General features: G+C 42.2%; 1 protein-coding gene across 10 annotated transcripts in view; it reads right to left on the bottom strand.

Annotated features, from left to right (window-relative positions):
• Nucleotides 1–181: 181 nt before the first annotated feature.
• Nucleotides 182–13,104, bottom strand: part of LOC106658913 (serine/threonine-protein kinase Doa) — a 32,104-nt gene continuing 19,181 nt past the window's right edge. For 9 of the 10 annotated variants that reach the window (XM_014381080.2, XM_014381079.2, XM_014381082.2 and 6 more), the window contains 8 exons: nucleotides 4,148–4,226; nucleotides 3,045–3,111; nucleotides 2,686–2,799; nucleotides 2,513–2,603; nucleotides 2,254–2,424; nucleotides 1,996–2,119; nucleotides 1,661–1,911; nucleotides 182–1,585 (listed from right to left, as the gene is read on the bottom strand). In XM_014381080.2, the coding sequence (XP_014236566.1) occupies nucleotides 1,370–1,585; nucleotides 1,661–1,911; nucleotides 1,996–2,119; nucleotides 2,254–2,424; nucleotides 2,513–2,603; nucleotides 2,686–2,799; nucleotides 3,045–3,111; nucleotides 4,148–4,226 (1,113 nt within the window). In that variant the 3' untranslated portion in view covers nucleotides 182–1,369. Of the gene's footprint in view, nucleotides 1,586–1,660; nucleotides 1,912–1,995; nucleotides 2,120–2,253; nucleotides 2,425–2,512; nucleotides 2,604–2,685; nucleotides 2,800–3,044; nucleotides 3,112–4,147; nucleotides 4,227–6,774; nucleotides 7,481–9,190; nucleotides 11,648–13,104 lie in introns of those variants that run through there. The other variant, XM_014381078.2, reaches the window with a different exon arrangement.

Consider the following 13,104-nt stretch of genomic DNA (forward strand, 5'->3'; position numbering starts at 1 on the left):
TAAAAATACAATACATATTAATGCATTTTTTTCAATGTTTGTAGCGAAATCAAAGTATTAATGATTTTGCTTTAAAATTCATAATATATACATTTCATCATATAAATGTATAATTCCTCTAAAAATAAAAATCAAGGGCTTAATTCTAAAAGTATGAGGGTGTGCAAAAATAAGTGATTACTTTAAGATTTAACACAATTTACTTATTTACAGTTCTGACATTGTTCCATAAAACTATTATCAGGTGTTTTCGTTATTGTTAACGATAGGATGTCAAATAAATCCTACGAAAAAGTCGCACTCGGTTTTTTTCATTATAAATTAATTAACCAAACTATTAATCATTTCGGTATTACTTATACTAAAAAATTACCATCTATCGTAGATCAGAAAAACATAAAAAGACTTGTTCAAGTCATTGATTTTATGTCATTAATCAATACAGTGTATACAACCATGTGAACAAAAATGAGAAAATTGCATTTTCCTCATTCGATTCATCTTAACTTTATTAACACTTATCAAATTCGCTGATGTATTTATATTGCGCTCCGAGAACAAAATCTTACGAAAATTATAGTTATAATGTACAGAAAATTCTCTTACAAAAAGGTTTTGATTAAATTATACGAGGGACTCACGCACTCTCTGCCCTCGCAGCGGACTACAATACGATTGACTCTTACGTAAAAATGATGGCATTACTTTTATCATTGATCCACGATGCAGCAGGCATTCCTCGATGGTCAAGAGTAAAATATTTTCACTAATTACTTTTTTTTCATTGCGAGCACTCGCAAATCACAAATATTAAAACAACTTTTTTCAAGTGAAAATAAAGTACGGAGTTATTTCAATACAGTACCATTTCTAGTTATATCAAGAAATAATTCTGAAGTTTCGATGATTAACTGACTTTAGTGTCCAGAAATTTATTACAAAAAATATACTTTCGGTGAGCAGAATCTTCGTCAAAGCTTGCATCTCACCGTCACTCACAATCTCGATTAAGAATGGTATGATTACTGATTCAAAGATTATTTTAAACACTTTCGTCCTTGAATAGCCATTGTTAATTTTACTCCCGAGTAGTGGGACCGACACTTGTTTTCCGTTCAAGATTCATATTCTAATGAATTGTACTTAATGATACAGTTTTACAAGTTTCTTAAATATACTACTATCTCCGCTCACACAAATAAGTCGAAAAGTTTTAAAATGAGATGTTTAGAGATTTTTGTTAAATTCTTGAACGCTGAAAACATTACTTCGCAGAGAGTCATCGTACGAAGAGCGACAGATCACGGCGGCAATTCGCGGTCATGCCGTAAATAATGCGATGATCTGTGGTGCGGTCCCTCTTCTAGCTTCATCGTGAGAGCGAATGCGATCGCTCGTGCGACTGCCCGGAAGAATCTCCAGCGGCACGCGAATCTGTGAGTCGTTGGCTAGGAGATAACGCATCAAAGAACGGATGGTTCAAAGCTTCTTTAAGGGTAATACGTGCGGAGGGCTCGTACTCCAACATTCTTTGAATCAGGTCGAACAATTGCTTATGCTCTTCGTCGTCTGATAATAAATATCTCTGAAAAATATAGATATGGGCTTGATATTTTTGGTTCATGTATAAAAGTCACGCTGAACAGTTAAGAATACTCACGTGTAAAGGCTTGCAATTATCACGAACATATCGTCCAGCTGAGCTTTTATCATCCCAGTCCAATTTTCCGTGGTAGAAATATTTGGTCTTTGTTTTACGAGCCATTCTGTGTGGTACTGCACCCAGAATGCGTTCCATCATCGCAAGATGCTCACGATTGTCATGTGTTTGGAACAGCGTAATGCCAAGATACAGTTCGAAAAGAATGCATCCAACCGACCATACGTCACATGGTTGTGCCCACCCAAGTTCTGCGACGATTCAAGCATTTAATTAAAAAAATGTAAGTATTTTATAATTTGATAGAATTCTTATTGATGTATTTGAATAAGTACCTAAGATAACTTCAGGTGCTCTGTAGTGTCTGGTGCTAACAATTGTGCTATGATGTTCGTGGTCGAAAGTGGCGCTGCCAAAGTCAATGAGTCTGATTTCTGTTCTCTTCACTCTTCTGACTCGCTATAAAAAATGGAATATTAGAACATATTGGATAACTTAACATTTTAATTCTTGGTGATAATTTATCTAACCTTTTCGGTGTTAGGTACTCTAACTTTTATGCTTTCCTTTCTATTATCCTTTTTAATACTAACCTTTTTACCATTGTAGACAACTTCGTAATCAGAATCAACAAATAAAATATTCTCGGGTTTGAGATCAGTGTGCGTCAGCTTATTGTCATGCAAAAATTTGACTGCATAACACAATTGGTAGCCCATATGCCTTACGTGGTCCAATGGGTATGGTTGGAAGTTATTGTCTCTCTGAAAAACAATTTTGTTCATCATGAAGTATTAAAAATTATATGAGTCGTTGAAAGTTCTATAAAAATTTAAACAATGTTTTACATACCAAGAAATCAAAAACGCTTAGCCCAAGCATTTCAAAAGCAATGCACATGTGTCCGCGATAATTGAACCAATCGAGCATTTTGACGCAGAGACTGTAAAAAAAGGTTTTAATAAATATTTTATTTGCTTTATACAGTTTTTTAAACAAAACTATATAACATAGCATTTACTCACTGTTGACCTTCAGGATCTTTACAAGCTATCTTCTCTAGAGCATTAATCTCTAGTTTAGCGGTTTCTCGGTACTTCTCAACATTTTTTATGATTTTCAAAGCCATTTCATGGTCCCTAAGAAACATAATAAAATTAATTTTTATTAATTTTTTCATGCGTAAGTAAAAAATGATTAGCAAATCTTATGTTATGATATGACATTTAGATTTGTGAAATTACCTAATCCATTTTTTATAAATAAATTTTGAATGGAAATTAATACCAAATGAAAAATGGATATGCTAATAAAACATATAATTGACGAATTATACTTTTTATATAAAAGACATTTCTAACAATTTTACAATCGAAATACTTACATTTGTAAATCTTTCACTCGAACAACTTTTCCAAATGTACCCTCTCCTAGGGTGGTAAGTATTTTATCTGTAATTGACAAAAGCAACTATTAGCTTTTACACATTCTTGGGCAAGCGACATGAGCGTTGACTTTCAAACAAAAAACTGAGGGATCATTGACTTTTTGAAACGTAATGAAAGTTCAAAATTTTCGAGAAAATTTGATTAAAAAATAGATCAATAAATTTGATTTTGACACATAGTATTTTCAAGTATACAAAAAATCAATGAGTGCAGTGTTTGATACGCAATGCTCTGTCTTGTTTGTTACACAATCATAGTATTAAGATTTAAGCGGCAAAAGTAAAATTGTTCTTTGCTTTGATAATTTTGGTATTTATCCTATCTTCTGCTTATTAATTCGATTTCGTATTTATGTAAGTCTCTAGAGTACAAAATTATATAGACGATATTAATCATTGAAATTTAATTATGTTTGTCATTATTTTAATAGATATCGACATTGATTGCGTTAAGACGTCTATACGGCTGCACATACTTATTTCTATGTGACGCCGCCGTGAGACTTTACACCAATGTTGAATCGAAAAAACGAACATGCCGTACAAATAATGAACTTGAAATTCGAGCAATGATCGCTTTTTCGATGTTATGAGGATATGATAATGAAAAAGTTAACGTGATTTATAGATTACTGATTCATAACTCAAATTAAACCCGACTGGAGAACTAGTAACTTCTTTTAATTAAAAAATTTGAACGCGATTTTACATTGAATTCAATATGGTACACTTGAATAATACGAACCAAGTATTCTTATAAAACTACTTTTATTTCAATGTGTACCTTTGAAGTTAATTATATGCAATTGAACGATATTAAAATGTTTTGAAAGTCAAAATGAAACGATTGAATCAACTAGTTATCTTTCAGTCCTCTTTTTTATCAATGACAAAAAATTAGATGAAATAAAAAAAAATGAAAAAAAAGTTGAAAGTATGTAAACGTATAAAGACTGTATATATAATTTTGCAACTACAATGAGAGAGATTGTTATTTTATGTGTATTCACGTATTGTTATTAGTTTTGGTATTCACGAACATCTATTGGCCAGGACGTCGCCAGATTGGTAAATGAGATGACCGTCCTCGTCGTCCTCGACGGAGGGCGCTCGTGGCGTCTGTCATTGCGAGATTTGCGAGACACATTGCGTTTACATAGTGATGGTTGTGGTGGCGGTTGTTGTTGTGGTGGTGGTAGTAGTAGTAGCAGGTAGTAGTAGCAGTTGTGGGAGGAGGAGGTGTTGTTGCGAGGTCGTTGGCGATGGAGGCGATCAGGTCATCGGCACCATTGGATTCATCGTCGTCATCATCATCGTGGAGCAGATGGAGAGGGTTGATTCCGTTCGTTGATTCCATCCATCATCAGAGAGTAGATCCACGCAGGTGCAATCCAATCCAATCCAGCCATGGTCCATGACATCCATCCAGCAGCCAAGTTGAGACATCCATCATTGACGCGCACGCGTTTCGCGGGTCGAAGAAGGGGGAGAAGATTCGATCAAAGCGAAGCGCGTCGTGTGTATTCAACATCGTCACCGATTGTCATCATCATCGCCACCACATCAAGTTCAAAACCACCATCGTCATCATCATCATCATCAACATTGTGTATTGGCCAGCCACATTCCGTTATTCAACCGCAGATGATAACCCAACAATCAAAGAGAAAGGGGAGAGGGCAAAATGGTTTGCCAAGTCAGACATTTTTGCCATTTTTTGCTTTTTTTCTATTTTATGTTTGCTTTTTGTCTTATATTATCATATATTAAATGCTATCAAATACTAATACTATGTAATGTAAAATACATATTGATATATGCACCATGACTCTTTAAGGAATGCAAGGTGGATTAATCGCACACGTTTTGATTAGTATCAACATATGCGTACACAAAACTTCTGATTCGCGGCTAGCTGTTTCCGACGCAATTGACCGATTTTTGCACGACTAACCGACGAATGACGATACCGAGGTTAAATATAAAGCAACACCAATGGTTGGATAGAAAGAGTATTAAAAACAGATAGAAAAAGAAATTGACCAAATAAATCGAGAAAAGGTTGATTTGAATCACGATTTTTGTGCACCAGAAGCGTCGATCTCGCGCTATTTTTCAAATGGATTTTAAAAATTGTAACTTTCAAGGAACAAGAGAGAATGCGAGAGATACGAGCGCTGAACGCGTTGCCAAAAAACACGTGTTTCATGTCCACGCGTCAAATTTACTAACTACTTTTATTACTCACTAAGAATATACATATACTATAGTAAATGAGAAAGAGAGTATGCGTAGATATATATATTCATCATTCATAAACTTATTTATGTTTTCAAATATACAAACCGTATGATGAGGGATAGATTAGATATAGAGTAGAGAATGGAGAAGAGAAGGGTGTTAGAGGAGCGAAGAAAGAATTAAAACATTGAAAAGTATGACTCAAACGTTGGAAATCTATGCGTTGAACATTATGTTTTTATGCTAAAAATAAGCCAGCTTATTATAAAGTCGGGTGTATATATATCTTATTACATCGGCAAAGCATCAAACATAAACAAGACAAGAGGCGGGAGGAGTGGGGGGCGGGCGGTATTGGTTCGCGCGCGCTGCGGTCCGTTCGCGGTCACCTTTGAACATTGTAAAGCTTCTGCGCGTCTATAGGCTCGAGCACACGGCAACAGTCAACTACTCCGAAAGTGGGCCGTATACAGAGTGCAGTGGCAGCAGAAGCGCGTCCAAATGCGACGATCTGCACCGCGACGGCCTCGGCTCGCATTTTCGGGTCGCACGAGCCGTAACGATACCAAGGACAATGACAACGACGCCGAACGACGCAGGCCTCCCCCTGCCGCGTATACACCGCCGCGCCAACTGTCAACGCCGGCCTGCTTAATTATTCCGAATTATATTAGCTCGGAGAGCGCGCGCGCGCCTGACCTCCCATCTTTGCGGGGAACGCTACGCGACTTCTCGCTGCGGCGACCCTAGGGTTGACGACCTCAACAATTGAATGCACGAGAGTTCGGAGATCGAGACGAACGATTCTCGAAAGCGCTGTTGTCTTGAGTCCATTTTAATTTTTCGCTGCTTGGCAAGTGTCAAGTTCAGTGGCGAACTTGCGAGATAGCAATTATTTTCGTGGGTAAAAATCGATACTTTGCTTATCTACATCTCGAAGGAAAGCCAAAGGACAAATTGAACTTGCAAGGTACGTTCGAGCACTGCCACTTTTGCGAGTGCGCGGATAATTTTTACTCGCGAAAATTTTTAATGTCAATGCCAATTTACAAAGTTTCGATAGTACACGCGTTCGCCAAGTATTTCAAGTAGTATGCACGCACTGGGCACATTGAAATATTAACTCTTTTTCCCCTACTTTACGGAGAAATTTGCGAGGAAACGATAACGAGCGCAGTGATGGAGTTGATTTTTACTGAATTTAGTTATCAGAAAGATGCATCAGAGTCAAGCCTAGGTGCTTTTTTTTACCATTGCACGCAACGAGTGCTTAGTCCGCAAAGTCGAGTTAGCGTGCACGAAGAGTATGTACAAAACCTAAACAAAATTCAAGCTAATTGTCAACGGCAGAAATCTTCCTGCACGCACTCACTTCGCGCAACCGTTCGTATACGAAAAATAGTGCAATTCGAGCTATGAAACTTACATAAATGGGTTGTTTTCTCGCGGGTCGTTTGAGCTTTATTTCGCTCACCATAACGAAATCATCCTCGATCAAATCGATTCCGTCGTCGTCGTTGTTCGGTTTAGCAACTTTAACAGGTAATAGAGGAGCCTTGTCGGGCACCGGCGCCGGGTCAGCAGTCGCGTTACTCTCGGTATCAGTGGTCTTCTTTTTCTGATACTTGCTGGCTATCGCGTCAGCCGCGGATTTGTCGTAGAGCGCGTCGATAGCCGCGTACTTTTGTATCAAGCTCTGTATCTCTTTGCGCTTGGCTTCGCGCTCGATTATGGCCGGATCGTCCGGTAGATCGGTCAAGTCCATCGTCGAGACCAATGGGGGATTCGTGGGGGTCGTCGCTTTGGATGGCTGCTCCTGTTTTTCGCTGATCGGCGATTCCGCGGTCGGCAGCATCGGCGTTTTTTCGGGGTCGTTGGAGCTCGTCGACGACTGCCGCCTTCTCGCGCTGGGCTGCTCGCTCTTGCCCTGACGGCTGCGCGGCCAGGGCCGCCCGGTCTGCTGATGCTGCTGCTGTTGATGCGACCCCGTTTGACTCGAATCCGCGTGACCGGACTTGTGTCGGCCACGGCGTCTCATACTGTCCGAGTGCTGCAAGCTCGATCGAAGAGCGGCATACTTCTCGGCCGAAACGAAATATGGATCGGTGCTTGCGCTGTGACTGTTGCACTGGCTGTGTTTGTTTGTTTTATTTTTTTAATATCAATTTGAGCTTTTTTGAGGACGACTGATTATGAGCGGAAGTTCGCAGGCTGAATTAATCTTCATATCCATTTTTTGGTTCATTTTATTTTCTACAGACTATTTGAATTTGACGCTCAAAAATGATAAATCTTGTCAAAAGTGCATATGTTTTTGGTAATGGGCATATTATAAAAATAAATAGCCTTATTAGTTCTAGTCACGCGTAAATGACTCTGCTACGCATATTTAGATTGCACGTTATAAACGAACCCTTGGACACCTATAAATATGCTCGGACTTGATTCGTGATATCTATCGCGATGCGGTCGCATGTTCATCTCTTTGAATCGTCAGCTATCAGATGCTAATCAACACCACCGCAAATTACCCATAAGTCCGGAAACATTCACCGAAAACTTTTGGCGGCAAAATCAAAAAATGTGAAAATAGATTGTCGCGACCTTGAAGCGCGGAAAATTCGTCCGCTCTGCAAAGTTAAGCGCGCGTGTATAAATTCATCGTTCGTTGGCTCGTCCCGTCGCGATGATTAATTTTAATTATTGGTGATGTCGGAAAGCTCTCCAATACTTTCGGAATGAGCGTAAAATCATTTTGAATTCGCAAAAACATCCAAACGCTTAAAAGAAGAGTTGAATACATTTTGTATCAAAGAAGAGTATACAGTCGATATAAAAAGGCTAGTTATGATTATGAATAAATGATGTAAGCTCTCGCTCGATGCAATATGCCAACAATTCTTTTTTTCAAGCCAATTGGTCGCAGCAAAGAGTTTTTAATGTCGGGATTAGAAATATACGAGAAGATGTGAAAATGTCGTTGATTAATGCATAGCTTCGAGCATTTTTGGATCGTAGCGGATTACGAAGAGCCGCAGCTCGAACGCGGCCCGCGAGGCAATATAGACGCAAGATCAATGTCAACAAAAATTGAAAACTCTGTAGCGCGTGCCACCGTTTGCGCGCACGCGCACATCTTCGCGCGGATTATTTTTAGCGAAAAGTTGACTGTTTACAGTCGCTATTGTATAGAGCGTTATGAAAAGCCAGTAGTGGCCGCATCGGTGGAGATTCTTCGCGATCGAAAAGTGCACAAGCGAGCCACTCGTGTCGCGTACAGCCTCGTTCGGTTTTTTTATCTTTACAAGCCGCGAGAGCGAGTCGGGTATAGTTTTGCTGGCATCTCGCGCTGCATTACCAAGCGAAGGCACGACGGTTTATTTCAATGCTCGCTAATTTTTCAAATTTCCTAGCTTTGAGAAATGGCGCGCGAGCGGCTCTCGCGCACACATACACGTCGTTTTCCAAAGAGTTAGGCCAGAGAGCGGGCTAAGGTATTATTGCGCGCATCATCGATCTAATAATAAAGCAAGCGCGACGAAATAACAAAATCCTCAACTAATTAAGAATACTCGTCGCTGTCAAGCGCGTGAGTAACGATTTTTGGCCGAGTGACCGGCGTGAGTGAGTGTGTGTGTGTGTGTGTGTGTGCGTGTTGTAACGCGCGCGCAATCGTGTATAGCACGAGATAGAGCCCAGAAGAGAATAATAACACACGCGTATAACGTGTGTATTTGCGTCAGATCGGCGTAGATTCGAGTGCGCATCCAAGCGACGATATCGGCGCACTTCCGCTCATAATTCACAGTCGCAATAAGATGGTCGGTGCATATAATAGGTACCCGCTGGCTCGTCCCTCGGCATTCTTTCGCGGATGGTGCGTCCTCCTCTCGTGGGCGCAGGGCGTCTTGTCCCTCCTCGCGGGGCTGCTCACGTACGGGTAGGCCTTCTCGCTCAGCAATATCGTGCTGGGGCTCTTGATGACGCTCCGTCTCAGCGACGGCTCCAGCGTCCTCTCCTCCCTGATGAACGGACTGACCTCGTGGTGCGGCCGCTGCAGATTCTGTCTGCTGCCCGACAGGTAGCTCGCGCCGCTGCCGCTGCTGCTGCTGCCGACGCTGCGCTTGCGTCCGCTGCCGTCGGACAGCAGGCCCGGATAGTACTTTTCCTCGAGTCGGCTGCGAGCCGTGCCGATGGCCGAGTCGTCTCGGTGGTGCAGGACCGCGGTACCGGGTCGGCTGCCGACTAGTCTGCCACTGCTCGATGCCGGCGCCGTTGGCCCTTTGAGCAGCTGCTGCGACTGACGATAGTCGTAACGATGATGTGGATTCGGCGGCTGCGGCTGCTGTTGAGGTCTGTTATGGTGCCTGGCGGGCGAGTGTATCGTGGCCAAGTTGGACGCGGCTGTCGAGTGTATCGGAGCCGTTGCGCTGGACGCGAGACTCGTGTAGGCGGGCCGATCGTTGTTCGTCGACGGCCCCCGGACCCGATTGGTGATCCGATGCAGCAGATTCGAGCAGGAGTCGCTCAGCAGTTGGGTCATGCTGGTCGTCGAGCTGCGCGTGTAACGATTGTTGCCGTTACGGCGCGCCTGCTGCTGTTGCTGCTGCTGCGGCTGGCTTTGCTGTGGTGACTGCATGTTGTCACGGGACGATGCGAATATGAACATCATTTGTTTGTCCGCTTAATCTTTGGTATTTCGTACCATATATCACACAATTTTTCGCTTCCTATATCCTAGTGTTACTTGAGTTACTTTGTAATCGTCGTTCGTGGACGTGACAGGAACTATCGTTTCGCTTTATAATTCTTTTCTTCTTTATTTTACTTTCGTCTTGTTATTTTTTATCACAATTTGATGAGTTAGAATCGTCTGGTTGACTAGACTCGTTTCGTGTATGTACAAATTATATACATGCCCTTATAAGATAATAAACAAGTATATGTACATTCTTTGGTTGCATGTTAACACATTTTCCTTTGATTTTATTGAGCGACATTCGTCCAGTTTTTAACCCGCATCGCGAGTCGCGCCGAGTCGAGAGCTCCTCTCAACGTGTCAGTTGATCTTCATCTGGTCCTTGCTCATTTTCATAGTTTCACTCGGCGACAAGCATATCGGCTCGCGAATGCACTGGAACGAGGCGGCGGCGGTGACGACGACGACGCTACGCGCACTTGTCTCACTCGCTCCCTCACTCGTGTATTACAAAACGATGTGTAGAACAAGTTCACGATGCCACTCACACACACGCACGCACTGAGGCAGGCACACTGGGGGACGACGACGCCGCGACGCTCTGAGTATATCCGATCGAACCGATCGTCCGAAAGTTACTGAAGACTTTTTCAAGTAGGGGGTCCTCGTCGCACACGCAGCAGTGGCGTAGTCGAGATCGTTCGAAAAAGGCACACGCACGCACACACGGACGGCAAGACTACACAGACACAGAGACAGAGAGGCGCGCGTGTACAGAGATCGAGAGAGGCGAGTCTCGCACGCCAGTCTTCGCCTCGCTAGTAGTAATAGTATACACCCCGCCAAATATCTGCCAGAGACTAAAAATAATACCCAAACACGCACACAGAGATGGGCTCGCGCACACCGATGCAGGCGCGCGCGCCAACACACGCAGAGGCCTCGTATACGCGCCGATGATGCTGCTCCGTTGCCACCGCTGCTACTGCATTTTCGTTAAAAGTCTCTCACTCTCTCTCTCGCTGAGAGAGCAAGAGAGACGTGATGTACGCAACAGATGGAGCGAACAACGGGCCGAGAACGAGAGAGGCCGAGAGAGACAGAGAGAGAATGAAAGACCCAAGACGCAAAGACGCATTGAGAATAAGAAGGCGGAAGGCCATAGTTTATATACACGAGCCGGTGTGCGCGTCTCTATGTATGCCAGAGCCTTATAATGAGCTTTTTTGGACTCACGCGCCATACGGAAATATAATACGCATTGACCGAGCTGATGCTGTTCGGGCGCGCGCCCCCATCGCGTCTTTATTGCGGCGATTTCTTTACGACTGATCGCACACGCGCCTAGCTCGTATTTGTGCGCTGGCGGCTCGTCGCATCGCCAGCGGGATCGCGCGTTCGATGGATTTTCTTCGCAGCTCTAGATTTATTTATTTTTTCTTCTTCGATTCACAAGTTGGCATCCATTTCCGGACAAAGATGCTCTTTTTGAATATCATCAGCTGGCTCGCCCAAACATCATCATCGTCGAACTGACACAGCTTCGAGTGATTTTTTGCAAAACGAGCAGACGATAATACCGAACATCATGTCGCAAAGTGTGCCAAAGTGTATAGAGAGAGAGAGAGAGAGAGAGAGAGAGAGAGAAAGAGACAAGCAGCAGTAGCGAAATTCCCACGAAACCGTGAGCATAAAGAGCAAGGTCGATGCAGCAGTAGCAGCGTTGTCTGCTTCCTCCTCCTACGCACGCATGTGCATACAAATACGAGCTCGAGTAGAAGCAGCAGCAACACGTGTGCGCTAAACTTTCTTCGCGAGAATACCGATGGATACGTCGCGTTTATATAGCATTTAGGCTACACATTAGAAATGCTGAAACTTTGCGACAAGAGAGCGCGATCACGAATGCGATCGGAGAGCTTATAAAAATAGCCTTGGACGTACGCAAACCAGTCGAGTGGACGAGATTTTTGGCGAGGGTGTAACCCGATTTTTCAATCAAACTTTTATTTTCTTCTAATTATCTTTTTCGATCGATCGAATTTGTTGTTAAAATAAATCATTGAACGATTGATCAGATACCATCTACTATCGATTGCGACGCATAAAAATCCTGTTTACAAGTAATAACTTTTTTTTATTTATACCTCTTGCGATTATAATTGAAAGTATACACGTTTCTTGGCTCATAGTCAAAATATGGTTTTATAGTCATAAGTCGACAATGATATAATTTACCAGGAGAAACTGCGTCTTTTATTTACATACGATCTCGCTCTTTTCCGCTTTTGTTCCATTCCGAGCAAACTTTCATCAAAATGAAATGTCCACTGTGAAAATACGATTATTTCTATAAAGATCTTCGCCATTAGTGTACACACACTCGTGCTTTTACTAAAAGTCGGTTAATTTTAAATGAGCTCGACGGCCATCCCCTCTTGATTAAATGTGTATTATGTATTACACGATTAGCACGAGTCTGAATTTATTAGGCGCAAGCATCGCGCGACGAGCTTGCGGCCAATTTCTCTGAGGATTTAACCTAATCCAACTTTTTCCCTCCACGGAATGGCTTATGGGAACATCTTTCTTGTCATATTTACCTGAAAAACAAAAATTGTCGCACGAATTGCGCAATAGCAGCGCCTTGACCTATTGACTCTTCGCGCTTCGAACAATTACGAAATTCTTTCGTGAAAATTGACTTATCGGTCGAGATAGCGAAACTCGTCCACTCAATTAGATCAAACTGATGGATGAAAATAGACTTTCCAAAAGTAGACAATCGCGCCGCATATATATCGTAGAGTTTTCAACGTTTCATCGGCAATTAATGCCTTTGTTTATGTTTACTTTTAATGATATTGGCAATGGGACGGCTCGTTTACTCTATCCAAAATCGTTACTGGGTCAATCGTTCTCGAAACTAGATTTAAACGTCCAAGCCCGAGCCGCAACTGTCGCTTCTGTGCAGGCTGCAGCGTCGATGAAAGATGCTTATAATAATATATTATAGCCGCGCGCGCAGTGAGTCTAAGGCCTTCTGTGTCGATGACA

Source organism: Trichogramma pretiosum, unplaced genomic scaffold (assembly GCF_000599845.2).
Source record: "Trichogramma pretiosum strain Unisexual culture from Peru unplaced genomic scaffold, Tpre_2.0 scaffold28, whole genome shotgun sequence".
NCBI classification, from domain to species: Eukaryota; Metazoa; Arthropoda; class Insecta; order Hymenoptera; family Trichogrammatidae; genus Trichogramma; species Trichogramma pretiosum.